The following is a 12226-nucleotide window of genomic DNA, read 5'->3' as shown; positions in this document are numbered from 1 at the left end:
CTAACAGTTTAAAAGGAGAGGAAGTGGGGAGGGGAGCCAAAACCTCAGAAGAAACCCACATTGAACTTGTTGCTGCTCAGCAGTAAAGTTTGTGTAAATCAGACTTTTTAGCTAATTTTAAACTAGTTACTACTCTTTGAAAAAGCTGTTGTAGTGCCCATCCTCTGCTGCCTCTGGCTTCATTGTTTTGTCTAATTGGCTGGTTCTGAATTCATTCCCACACCAGTGCACTCAGATCCAAAAGCAAGGCTTTGTTTTATCCCTGGTTTTACCTGGTAACCAGTCAATTAAGAACATTAGTGGAACTCTGAAGGAAAAGCAGTTCCATAATCTCTTTGGAATCCAGTTGGGCAGATGCCAGTTGCTATACATTGGGAAAGAGAAGGAGGAGTTAGCCAATTAGAGGGCCCTTTTTAGTGCTTGGGAAACCAACAGTATAGCACAAGTCTTAGTTTGAAGATCAGACATGATTAATTGAAGTATAAAGAACTTAAATCTAACTTCTACGGGCTGTAATATTCCAAATAATAAATATCTATCATAGTTGCCTAAATAGAGATATTTAAATCAGCTAGCTTGGTCTCTTTATTGTAATGATCAGAAGTTGTTAACATATAATATACTTCTTGAAGTATTAATAAACAAAAAGAGAAACATTTGGGATTGTGTTCAAATCTGGCTATGCCATCACCAGCTGTGTGGCCTGAGGTTGGTCACTTTTCTTTTCTCACCTGTAATCAGAGGGGTTGATCTCAATGAATTTTAAATTACCGTAGGCAGTTCTATATAGTCTTACATTACAAAATTCAATGTTTTTACAGTTTCATGACAGAGTAGCACATGTTATCATGCGAGTCTGCGTGTGGCAGTATTTGATATTGAGTAGCTTGTGGAAAGCGTGTGTATAAACACAAACCAGTCAACTGAATCAGTTGAATGAAGGCTTTGCTTCTAGACTACATCTTTTCTTTTTGAGATAGGCCTAAAAACTGTTTAGGAAACAGTTATTTTCTACTTGGCCTCTTGAAACATTTCTATTCTCCATTTGTGGACCATGAGTCTCTTCAGCTATAGAAATTGTTTGATGGAGCCTGTGAACCCATTAGTGACCGAACATTCTAGTTAGATAATTGGTATGTCACTTATGTATGTGTGATTATCTTCTAAGAGCACGAGGATGCTGATGTAATGCAGTCAGAATACATTTAAATGCGTTGTGAATTCATATTGTTCCTAAGGTTATTTTGTTAACGTTTGAGTTGTTTTGTGTTTATTTGCTGGATTGGGGATGAGGGTAGAGGTCTTCCATTGTTATCCTGGAGGGAGCCTCTATGAAATAATGTTGTTCAAAGTAGTAGGTCTTAATAGTTACAAAGGTTACAAAATACTGTTCTAGAGATCTTCTTCAACCATTCTACTTTATACTCCTGTCATTAGAACCGTCCCCAATATCAAAAAGAACATAGCATAAAAAAGGAATTTAATGGAGGAATGTTGAGGAAGTCACTCACCCTATCCTACATTGTCATCTTCACCAAAGAACATGTTGGAGTATCATTTTTGATATCTGAGCCATCTTTTTGCCCTTTAAGGCAGAGCTATGTGTGTAGGGATATCCTGGAATTATGTAACAAGGCTGTTCCTAGGGGGGAAGACGGGGACCACTAAAACCTTCTTTAAGCCATTTGACTTGAAAATATCTTACCTTATAGCCTCTTCTTATAATCCAGCTCCACAAACATTGGAGCATATTCTGTGTACCAGGTAGGTTGAAGGACACTTTCGCATTTTCGATTTTGAGGTAAACCTCCCATATGGACGGCGGTGTTAACAACCAGTGCAAGTTTCAGGGCACTGTAGGTACCATTTTGCTGACTTTTACTGAGTATCCTTTGAGAATGATCCCTAACCTGAATCTGTACAGTAACTTTTTATTTAAAATTTATCATCTCTATTTTATAGTTGAAAACCATCAAAGCTCAATGAGATGCAACAGGATCTATAAAGTCCTTCCCCTTTCCAGTACCTAGAGGTTGGGACAGGTACACAGGGCCTCTTGTTCCTGATTCAGTGGCTCAGGCATTGATTATTGTAGCCTTTAAGGGGGAAACAAACTTTAGAAAACTTAAACACTTCAGGCTTGTTTACTTTGACAGGGAAGACATTAACACTTCCTAATTTCAATTTAGGAGTCTAAGGACTGAATTTATGTATTTTATCATGATGATCTGTAATAAAAGATTTGGATCTCATATTTGATAGCTTCATATATTGAAGAGAGGAGGTCAGTATAGACTCACTGAGGGGACTTTTCCAAGCTGGCTTACTATCTGCCCTGATTCTGATTCACTGGGTCTGTCATGGGACTTAAGCATGTGTCTTCCCTGAGTGATTCAGATACACCGCTCTCCCTCCCAACCCCCCCAACCTCATTCCACTTTGGAAATATCTACAAAGTTCAAGGCTGGCCGAGGCCATTCATACAACAAATATACATCAAGCATCTGCTCTGTTCCAGGGAGTATGTTGGGCTGTTGATGTCAAGCAGGCACTAAAAACAGGTTCCCGGCCTCGTGCAGCTTATTCTCCAAATAATTAGCAGAGATATTTGAATAGCTTGTTATTTATTTTGAAGGCTAAGAATGAAGACTCAGACCCTGAGTGTGTATAAGAAAAATAGAGACTGAGCCTTCAGAGAGAGAGCAAAGAGAATTCTTGGATTAGGTATGAAATTCAAGTACAATCTTCATTAAGTTTCAAAAAGCCTTTAGACCTTATAATGAAATACATGATTAGATTGATGACAGGTCTGTGTGCAGAGCCAGCTAATGACTTGGTCAATTATTTTCAGGGATTTGGATTTCATTGACCAGTTTTTTTTTTTTTTAATATTTGTTTTTAGTCATAGTTGGACACAATACTTTTATTTTATTTATTTATATCTGGTGCTGAGGATCGAGCCCAGGGCCTCGCACATACTAGGCAAGCACTTTACTGCTGAGCCACAACCCCAGCCCCTCATTGACCAGTTTTATGGGTATCTGCTTGTCAATGCAGGGGTAGTGGTCTATTTTATAAAATAATGATTATAAATAAGAAAAGCACTCTTACTTTTTTTCTTTAGTATCTGTGGTCAGTCAGAACAATGTTAATTAGATTTCTTTTAGTCTGTTCTCTCTCATCTCCAAAGGTTTCAATCACAGCCACCTAGCCAGGGTTCCAAGGGCTATCATAAGTTTGTCGTTTTTAAGTGTTCATGTCAGTAGGGAGAGCCGTTTTTGGAAAATCTTTTTTACCTTGGAGCCAGTTCTACAATTCTTTATTCAGTGGATCTTTTAAAATGTGCTTCTGAAAACACATGTGTTTAGTGTTTTTGCAACCTAACTTAGAAGAACTTTAACTTATTGCATTGACTTTTTTTCCCCTGGATTATTTACAAATTTTGTTCTATCCATTGGTTGGTTTTCTACTTTTCTTTTTCACTATATTATCCTTTTTTTTTTTTTAAAGCTGGCTTTGGCTGGTTTTGTTTGAACCAAAATTATGCCTAGTTTTGTAGAGCTTTAAAAATTGCCATTAATCACTGGTATCATAACATCCTCTTAAGGCAAGTTATCTTGTAGCTCTGTCCTCTAAATGTGGCAGCCGAGTCAGAAGGCTCTGGCAAGGATAAAAATAGCCTCCTGCCTGCTTCTCCGCTGTTGGCTTTCCTGGCAGTAGGAAATCTTTTGAATTCCTTAATTGGGTCAGTTCCTTGCTGGCTTCTCTAGAGACATTCCCTTCTGCCTGAAATTCTGAGATGCTTTTAGATCTTACAACTTTGCACCTGTTGTGAGTTGTAGTCAATCTTTCCTTTACATGAAACCTTCCTTACTCTATAGAAATTTATTCCATCCACTTTTAATTGTAGATCACTATATATTTTTTGCCACTATTACAGTCTGTTTTTCACTGTCCTATTACAATTTAAAAATTAAATTTGAGTTCTTAGTGCAAAAAGGAGACCCTCCTTGATTTAATTAATAGGAAAAAATTTAAGTTGAATTTTCAAAATTCTCCTTTCCTAAAAATTCTTCTGGCTACTTGCTAGTTTGGCTATGGTAAGGAGTTAGGTTTTTCTTCCTTTTTTTTTTTTAATTTCCTGGAGAAGAATTGTATCCCTGTTTGTAACCAAGGACACTAGCAAACTTTTCATTTCTCTGGAACTGAAAGATTCCCCATATTTTCCTTTCCTTCACCAAGGTTCCAGTTTGGGACTGACTAGCCAAGAGGAACCCTCCATCTCCTTTCTCTCACAAATGGAAAGTTATTGATTTTCTCTGGATCATAGTTGGGAGGGGAAAGAAATTAATATTATTTAGGCACCTATTGTATCCTGGAAACTTTTCTTGCTATTCTGCAAAAAATTATCTCAGGATTGTCTCACAACAGCTATGTGAAGTAAATAGAAATATGAACCTCTGTTTTCCTGAGATTCAATAAAGCTAAGTATTTGACACAGGTCACGAGATGAGATAGGTTTGATTCTGCCTTTCCCACTGTGTCTTTCAAGGCAGAGAGAACCACCAGTTGCTGACTTTGTTTCATTCACTCATATATTCATTAATTCATTTGACAATATTTTATTGAGCACTTTTCTCTTTTCTTGCTCAGGATGCAAAACTCAAAATCCATCCTCAAAGATTTTGTTGCCCTAGAGCAAGAGGTAGCTTAAAATGGATTAACTTAGGGTATAGTACGAAAGTGTCAGGATTCTGTATGGAGCACTGGGGGTTAATCTGAGCCAGAGCATGGGGTGGCTTGGGGCAGGGAGGACTTCCCATAGGATGTGAACCTAAGGAATTATCTGGACAAGAGGGTGGAGGCTTGAGTTGACACATTGGAGGCAGGTGCCGAAGAGAGAGAGTAACTTACAAGTAGAAGTTATGAACCAGGAGTTCTGAATGGCTGGATGCCTGATGTGAGAGGGGAAATGGCAGTGTGCAGAGACAGGAAAGGGCATGAATTCAAGGATTTTTATAAGCTCTGGCTTTGAAACTGAAAGCCAGATTCATGTCAGAGAGGGCTTTTGTTTGGCCTAAACTCTGTGTGTTTAATGAATTTTAAATGGCTCTTTGGGAAGAAACAAGACTCTCCAGTTGGTGTCAGTCCCAACCAGTTCTGCCTTTGTAATTTTGCATAGAAATGCCTTTATGGGAAGTTGGTTGGAGCACAGGCAGATCAGGGATACAATAAGCTTGCGATTTTGATTTGGGAAATTATTTTTACATTGATAGAGTAAATTACTAAAAATTATCTTCATAGCATGAAGTTACAGAACGTATTGAATAAGTTTTGTTAGTTCCTATTAATATTGGTTCTGCATTTATGTAAAGTTGGTGTTTGCATCCAGTGAACTGCCATGTGTTGTCCAGATCCCCACAGCGCCATCTTGCTGCGAGTGTCAGGCAGTGTGGGTAAAAACAGCAGATGTAGAAGAGGTAGGTGGAGTGTTTTCTTTAAAAAAACACGTGTGTCTGGGTGTGATGGTACACACCTGTAATCCCAGCGACTCAGGAGGTTGAGGCATGAGGATTGCCAAGTTTGAGAGCAGCCTCAGCAAATTGGTGAAACCCTAAGCAACTTAGTGAGACCCTGACCTAAAATTTAAAATAAGGGGCTGGGGTTGTGGCTCAGTGGTAGAGTGCTTGCCCAGCATATGTAAGGCACTGGGTTCGATTATCAGCACCACATAATTATAAGTAAATAAAATAAAGATATCGTGTCCAGCTACAACTAAAAATATTTTTTAAAAATGAGATAAAATGGGCTGGAGATGTGGCTCAGTGGTACAGTGCCTCTGGGTTCAATCCCAGCACCTGCCCCCCGCAAAAACAAACAAACATTTGTGGCAGCATAACTTTGATTTACTTAGATGTGAACTAAATAAAATTAGCAAGAACAGAGGCAGGAGTGAGACCTCTAGTTAAACAATTGCTACAGATGTTTGTGTGTGAATATATATGTGTGTAGTTAAAAGTTCTTAATGGTGTTCTCTGAAAACTCCTCCCCTCTTTTTTCTTTGAACTAAATTTTTATAGCTTGAGCCAATCCAAAAAAATAACTTAGGATTCCATGCTCCTTGTAGTCTATGAGACTAAGGGTATGTTTGGACAGCCTTGCAGAGTCATTCCTTATTATGGTTCTTTGGTTGGTGCCATGTCACCAACGATGCTGGCATGCCTCTGACTAAGAGAAGATCATAGCATGACACCTGGTAGCACTGAGGAACACTTAGTGTTTTTCAGCTCTTGTTTGAAATGGAAGTATTTATTTTGTCTTTCCCTCATGAATCCTTACTAGCAATAATATGTGTTCCTCTTTAGGAAATAGGTTTTACCTAATTAGAAAGTAATGCATACATACATTGCTCACATAATCAAGTAATTGCTTCCAGTCTGTCCTTCTTTCATCTCTTTGATGAGGTTGTTGGGAGTCTTAAAAGAATATGATAGTACATACTGTTCTTGTGAGCACTCCTCACCCCACCTGTTCTCTGTCAGTCTGTTTGGTAAATATTGGTTCTTTCCAACTCACAGCCGCTCATGGACACCTACTGTAGAATTGTCTAGTTGGTGTATGGGTCTTTTCTAGGCTGTAGAATTTGGTGGTGTGGTTCCTCAGAGTCACACGATCAGTTGCCTGTATTGGGCTGGGTTGAGTCATGTCACCAAATATAGCCTACGCCTTCTGCATGATGTATGCAAGGCATCTGGCTCCAAATGCCACAGCTGGCCTCCAGAGACTACTACTTTTCTTGTCATAATAGCCCTTAAGAGAAGTAGTGCTGATCAGGCAGTGTTTTTTTATATTTATAACACAATCAATACCAAGAGCCTTGGAAGGTTGAGTTTTACTCATCAAATAGAGTTAAGAGTCACTTGCAAATCCTAGTGCCTTCTTTCTCCCTTCAAAATTAAATTACAAATGTACTCAAACCTGGGTTCTGTTTGTAGACAGGTGAGTTATCACAAACCAGCCAAATGAAACCACAGGCACTAGGTTCTGTTCGCATTCAGGTATCTCAGTTATTTTTGTTTTCCTTGTGCGATTCTAGTGTTTAGGGTTCAGTGGAATGAGCTAGCCTGGGGCTTGTGCAGAAGGCTCAAGTTGCTGAATTTGAAGAGCTCTAGTTCCTAAGGGCTGGGGGAGGGATGGTGATTATGTAAAAGAGATGAGAGGCAGCCAGATGCCGAAATGATTGCCTACAATTTGGCAAGTTAATTTAAAAAGAGGCTTCCTTTTGGGAAGGGTTTTCTAAAGAAGGTAAATCTGAAGCAAAAATCGAAAAAACTCTTCAGAAAACTATCTCAGAACCCGCACATGGATGTTTATGGCAGCTTATTCATAATTGCTAAAACTTGGAAGCAACTGAGAATCCTTCAGTAGGTGAATGGGTAAATAAACTGTGGTCCATACAGACAACCGAACACTTGTTACTCAGTGCTAAAAAGAAATGAGCTATCAAGCCCCCAAAAGACAGAGAGGAAATTTAAATGCTTGCTACTCAGTGAAAGACTTTTATTCTGTGATTTCAACTCCGTGACATTCTGGAAAGGTCAAAACTGGATCCAGCCAAAAGATCTAGGGAAGAAAGATTAGGTGGCTGGCGTCCTGAGAACTTCTAGGTGAAGCTGCTCCGTGGGGTGACGGATGCTGGACACGTGGCACTGTACGGCAATCAGACCTGCGGACTGCACAGTGCCAAGATGGACCTTGAGTCAACTGTGACCTCCGGGATAGCCAAGTGGAGGTTCATGGTGTGACAATGTGCCACTCTGGTGTGCGATGTCTATCATTGGGAGGCTCTGCACGCGGGAGGCAGCGGGTGTAGGAAATCTGTGTACCTTCCTCGTAGTTCTGCTGTGAATCTAAAACTACTCTAAAAAAAATCAGGTCTTTAGATAGATGGACTTAAAGAAATATGCCTCAACCCGAGCCACCCCTTGGTGGGAAGGTGGTATGTGGAGCCCTGGGTGCTGTCAGTGCGATGGCACCGGGAGGGCGGAGGGATATTAGAGCGGAAGTGAAACAGGCTGTGCGATGATTCCCTGGAGCACTCACCAAGGCCGCCTTGGGGACTCCCAGGAGGAACAGGAGGAGCTCTATTCTTAACTGTGAGTGACTCTGGATAGTTTAGTTGTGGAAAGAATTTACAGAAGAGTAGGGCAGACAGGTTGGGGAAGCATTGTGAAAGTTCCCTAGAAAATCTTCTAAATGTTGTAAGGGTCCCGCGAAACGTCGGAGAAAGAGACCACCAAGTGACCACTCATGCAATTGGCAGAAGGGGATTTATTGAACCAGCATGCTGGGGCTCCGTGCCCACTCAAGAAGGGAAAGCAGCCCAGAGCCCCGCGCAGGGGCTGAGCACTGCTTAAGTACACTTTTTGGGGAGGGCGGAGGGCTTTGTATACATCAGAACAAATCATCATGAGGCGCGGGAAAATTGAACAACAACTCCTAAACATGATTAGTTCATTCATTGGCGGGAACAGGTCAGGCTGGAGTGATAGGTCATTCCTAAGGAGGGGGTTACATTTAAACTGATTGGTCCAGGCCCTGCAATGCCTAAGTGAGACCACACAGAGCCTTTATTAAACAACCAGTCAGGGGAAATATTTACTGGGCAGTTCCAAGCATTGTCTTAATAGCTACAGAAATTTCAGGTTTTGCAGGTAGCATAGGAACCTAACAATACCTAATCCTTTACATTTTAACTCAGACCTTGCAGCTTAGAAACTTTACAACACCCGGTCTTTTACCCTTTAACTTTTACACTTTAACTTCAATTTCTTTTACCCTTACAATGTCACTGCTTGAATCTTAAAATCGAAGTAGAAAGAATAACTGGTTGTTTAAGGAAATGTCATGAGTGTACTTGCTGCTTGGAGACCAAAACTGAATCTAGCCTGACAAGAATCATATTACAGGATCAGGTCAAAAAAATCAAAAACAAGTATCTTTTTCTGAGTTCAGCTGAGTTCTGTCAGTGATTTTTTTTTTGTCGTGTGTGTGTGTGTGTGTGTGTGTGTGTGTGTATGTGTGTGTCTAGGTGGGTAGAATTACTATATTCAGAAAGGCTAAGAGCAGAAAAGGTGTCCAAGGTCACCTATCCTTGGAGTGAGGGTCTGTTTCTTCAGGAACTGTGCAGTGAGGCAAACTCTCTACTGAGTTAAGGGCATCTTCTACGTAAAAGATACCCCAAAAGATGAGTTTCTGAAGAGGTAGAACTTCATTGGTTCAATTGGGCCAGCCAGTTTGGTAATTTGTCTTTTGCATTCTCATTGTTATTGTTTTTCTCCTTCTTTAGTATCAAATAAGAGACATTTGGTTCATATAGAACAGCCATGACTTCAATTGTACTGAAAGCATTAAAAAAGTTAGAACATCTCCTTAGAATAATAATCTAAGGATTATATTAATCCTCAATTTCAATTAATATCATTAAATATTTTTATTTCTATATTGAGTAAATCATCTTTTAAGCATGTTTTATAACACACGAAGGTGGTATGTGATAGCTCCTTGTTAGTGCGTTTACTGGAGTATTCTACATCTACCCTGGTCATACATGCATTCCATCCCAGCAGGTTGGCTGCTACTTGGAGTTAGGTGATTCAGAAACTGGGCTTCGCCCCCTGAAGTTTTTTACAGTTCAAGTCATGTTCCTGTGCTTAGCATCTGAAGTATATATTTTAAAAAATATATATTTATGACAAGTAACAAGATCCAGGCTAGTTAAAACGGTTGTAAGAGTTTACTAGATTTGGATACTTGACTGTATGTTACCATTAATGAATGAAGCCAGTTTGTAGAAACAAATTGAAATGTAGAAATTAATTTTTACCTTCTTTGCTCTTATCTCCATACCTGCTGTCACTCCCCAAATAGGAATAAGCTGAAATTTTAAGTGGAACAATTTAACTTTAGAATGCCATTTTATTTGGTTTAAACTGAGTTCTGATTTTTCATGATAGACTCCAGGCTTTGGGTTTGGATTGATTAAAGCTGCTGGCCGTAAAGAACAGTTTTCTCTTCTCATGGCAGGAGTTCATTATCATGGAGATCCTTTCAGAGACACTGGATTCTAAAACAGGGAAGGTCTAAAGTTCCTTTCAGAAAAGCTGTTATTATGTGGCTGCACACCTGCTCGGGTCCTGAGTATTCAGCAAGCTAGGAAAAGTCTCACTCCAGTCTCAGGGCTTGGGACAACCTCCCTCTTTATCCACTTTTCAGAGTCTTGAGAGTCACAGTTCTGAGAGGTCAGAGTTCAGAGTGCTGTTTTCTAAAGGAGTGTTGGTAGTTCTGAGTCAATTTTAAATTTGCACACTATTCCTGATTCATAGAGTGCTGGACCATGGCAGAGAGTGACCCACCAAGGTTTTCTGTCCATTTCTTAGCTTAGCAAGTCTTGCTGAAGGCTCATCACCCTTCTTCTAAATGGGTGTGGATGGGCATGTGGGCTATGGAAACTTAAAATATACCATAGTGATTTTATTTTATATCTTCTAGTGTACGTAGTATGCACTCTTGAGAAGCTGTGGTCTAGGTTCTTCAACTTACATGTAAAAGCTCTTCCAAAACAGAAATGTCATTCCTTCAGGGTAGAAAAGATCCATTGCCTTTCCCCCGTTATTATGGCTATGATTTTTGAAGACAGCTTATCCAACATTTTTAGTATGTCTATAAATTCATTAAGGAGGGGCATCTTGGGTGATCATTTTAGGTTAAACACTTTTGAACTACTTCAAAATTTAAGAGGAATCTCAGGATTTAGTAAGACCCTACTATTCTTGGGTATAATGTTAGGGACTTTCATTATTTCCTACCATGTGTAAGTGCCATTATACAATCTTTAGTATGTATTGACCAAAGTCTGAATTTAAGTTTGTCTGTACATGCAGGCATCAGCTAGCACTTTTGTTATGGGCCACATAGGAAAATATTATTGCTAATTAAATATTTGTAAAAAGTAACAAAAAAATGCACAAATGAAAAAATGTGAAGATTGCTATTATAAGTTGGAGTTAGAACACAATGGTATAAAGAAAATTACTTTGGGTGGGTATTTGGAAATTAGAATGACTTAGTTGTTAAACATGAGGGATACTGTATTTTGTCTCCTCCAAACTTTCTCTTTTTGAATTTTGGGGAACATGTTGATTCATTGTTTTCTGTAGCACCACAAAGTTTGGTCTTATAATACAGATTTTTAAATACTTTGCCTATTAAAAGCAATCAGTTCAGCTCTGTTATTGAATGAGTTTAAACCATCAATGAAAAAAATAAATTTAGTAACGGCCTTCTTTTACCTTCAGGTCGTCTAAACTATTCATACCCAGGATCCGATAGCTCTCTGCTTATTAATGGTAAGTGATAATTGATTTACCACAGTGAAGTTCACAAAGCAGAAGTCAGTACTAGGGGAGAAAATACAATTAATAGAGAAATTGTACTTTGATTAATAGAGAAAATGACATTAATTGTTCTGCAATGATAGTTGAAAGTTGCTACTAATAAGCTATTTTAAAATAATTCTTTCCCTCAAAATTGGGCAGGATTTTTTTTTTTTTTTAAGAAAACTTGGATGCTGATTCCCTGTCTTGAAATTGCTAACAGTAAGTGAGAATCCCACATGATAGATAAAGACCAGCTTTATTGAACATTACCTTCTGAAGAGTGACCTTTGAAATGTCAACATAAAAGCCATTTCTGTGTCAATGGAAAACTGTGCCAGAAAAAAGAGGATAATCAGAGATCTAAAACCAGATAGAGGCAGCCGGAGACCACAGTGCTTGACATTGGGAAAGACAAGGTCATTCACTGCTGCCAAAGGAGATCAGGGAAAATGAAGTTTGTTGGCTTTTACAGTACCTTCTGTAGATTCTCTCATTACCTGTTCTAAATTTTACTTCTGTGCTAATGAGTACATGTGTAGAAGCAAGTTGAGCTTTACAGAGAAGGGCGTCTCCTCACAGAATTAAAGAATTGCAAAGTGTCTGGTTTTTAGTGTTTAGAATAGCTGAGTAGAATGAACAGGTCTTGCTGATTTCTTTTCTTCTCATTTACTGTTGCTGTGTTGATAATCTCTCCTCCTTGGCCAAAGTTCATTTAAGTCCTACAGTCTCCAAGAAATATTCTCGACCAAATAGCTGTGTTCTCATTATTTCCCAATCAACAACCAGAA

The 12226-nt window shown here is 39.1% G+C and overlaps 1 protein-coding gene across 2 annotated transcripts in view; it reads left to right on the top strand.

Annotated features, from left to right (window-relative positions):
• Cpeb4 (cytoplasmic polyadenylation element binding protein 4) overlaps positions 1–12226 on the top strand; it is a 65684-nt gene that overhangs the window by 28685 nt on the left and 24773 nt on the right. The window contains exon 3 of one of the 2 annotated variants that reach the window (XM_027938592.2): positions 11358–11408. The exons of the other annotated variant lie outside the window; for it this stretch is intronic. Within the exon in view, the coding sequence (XP_027794393.1) occupies positions 11358–11408 (51 nt within the window). The remainder of the gene's footprint in view (positions 1–11357; positions 11409–12226) is intronic. 2 annotated transcript variants of the gene reach the window in all.

Source organism: Marmota flaviventris, chromosome 5 (genome assembly GCF_047511675.1).
Source record: "Marmota flaviventris isolate mMarFla1 chromosome 5, mMarFla1.hap1, whole genome shotgun sequence".
Classification (NCBI taxonomy): domain Eukaryota; kingdom Metazoa; phylum Chordata; class Mammalia; order Rodentia; family Sciuridae; genus Marmota; species Marmota flaviventris.
This window is presented reverse-complemented; position numbering and strand designations above follow the sequence as displayed.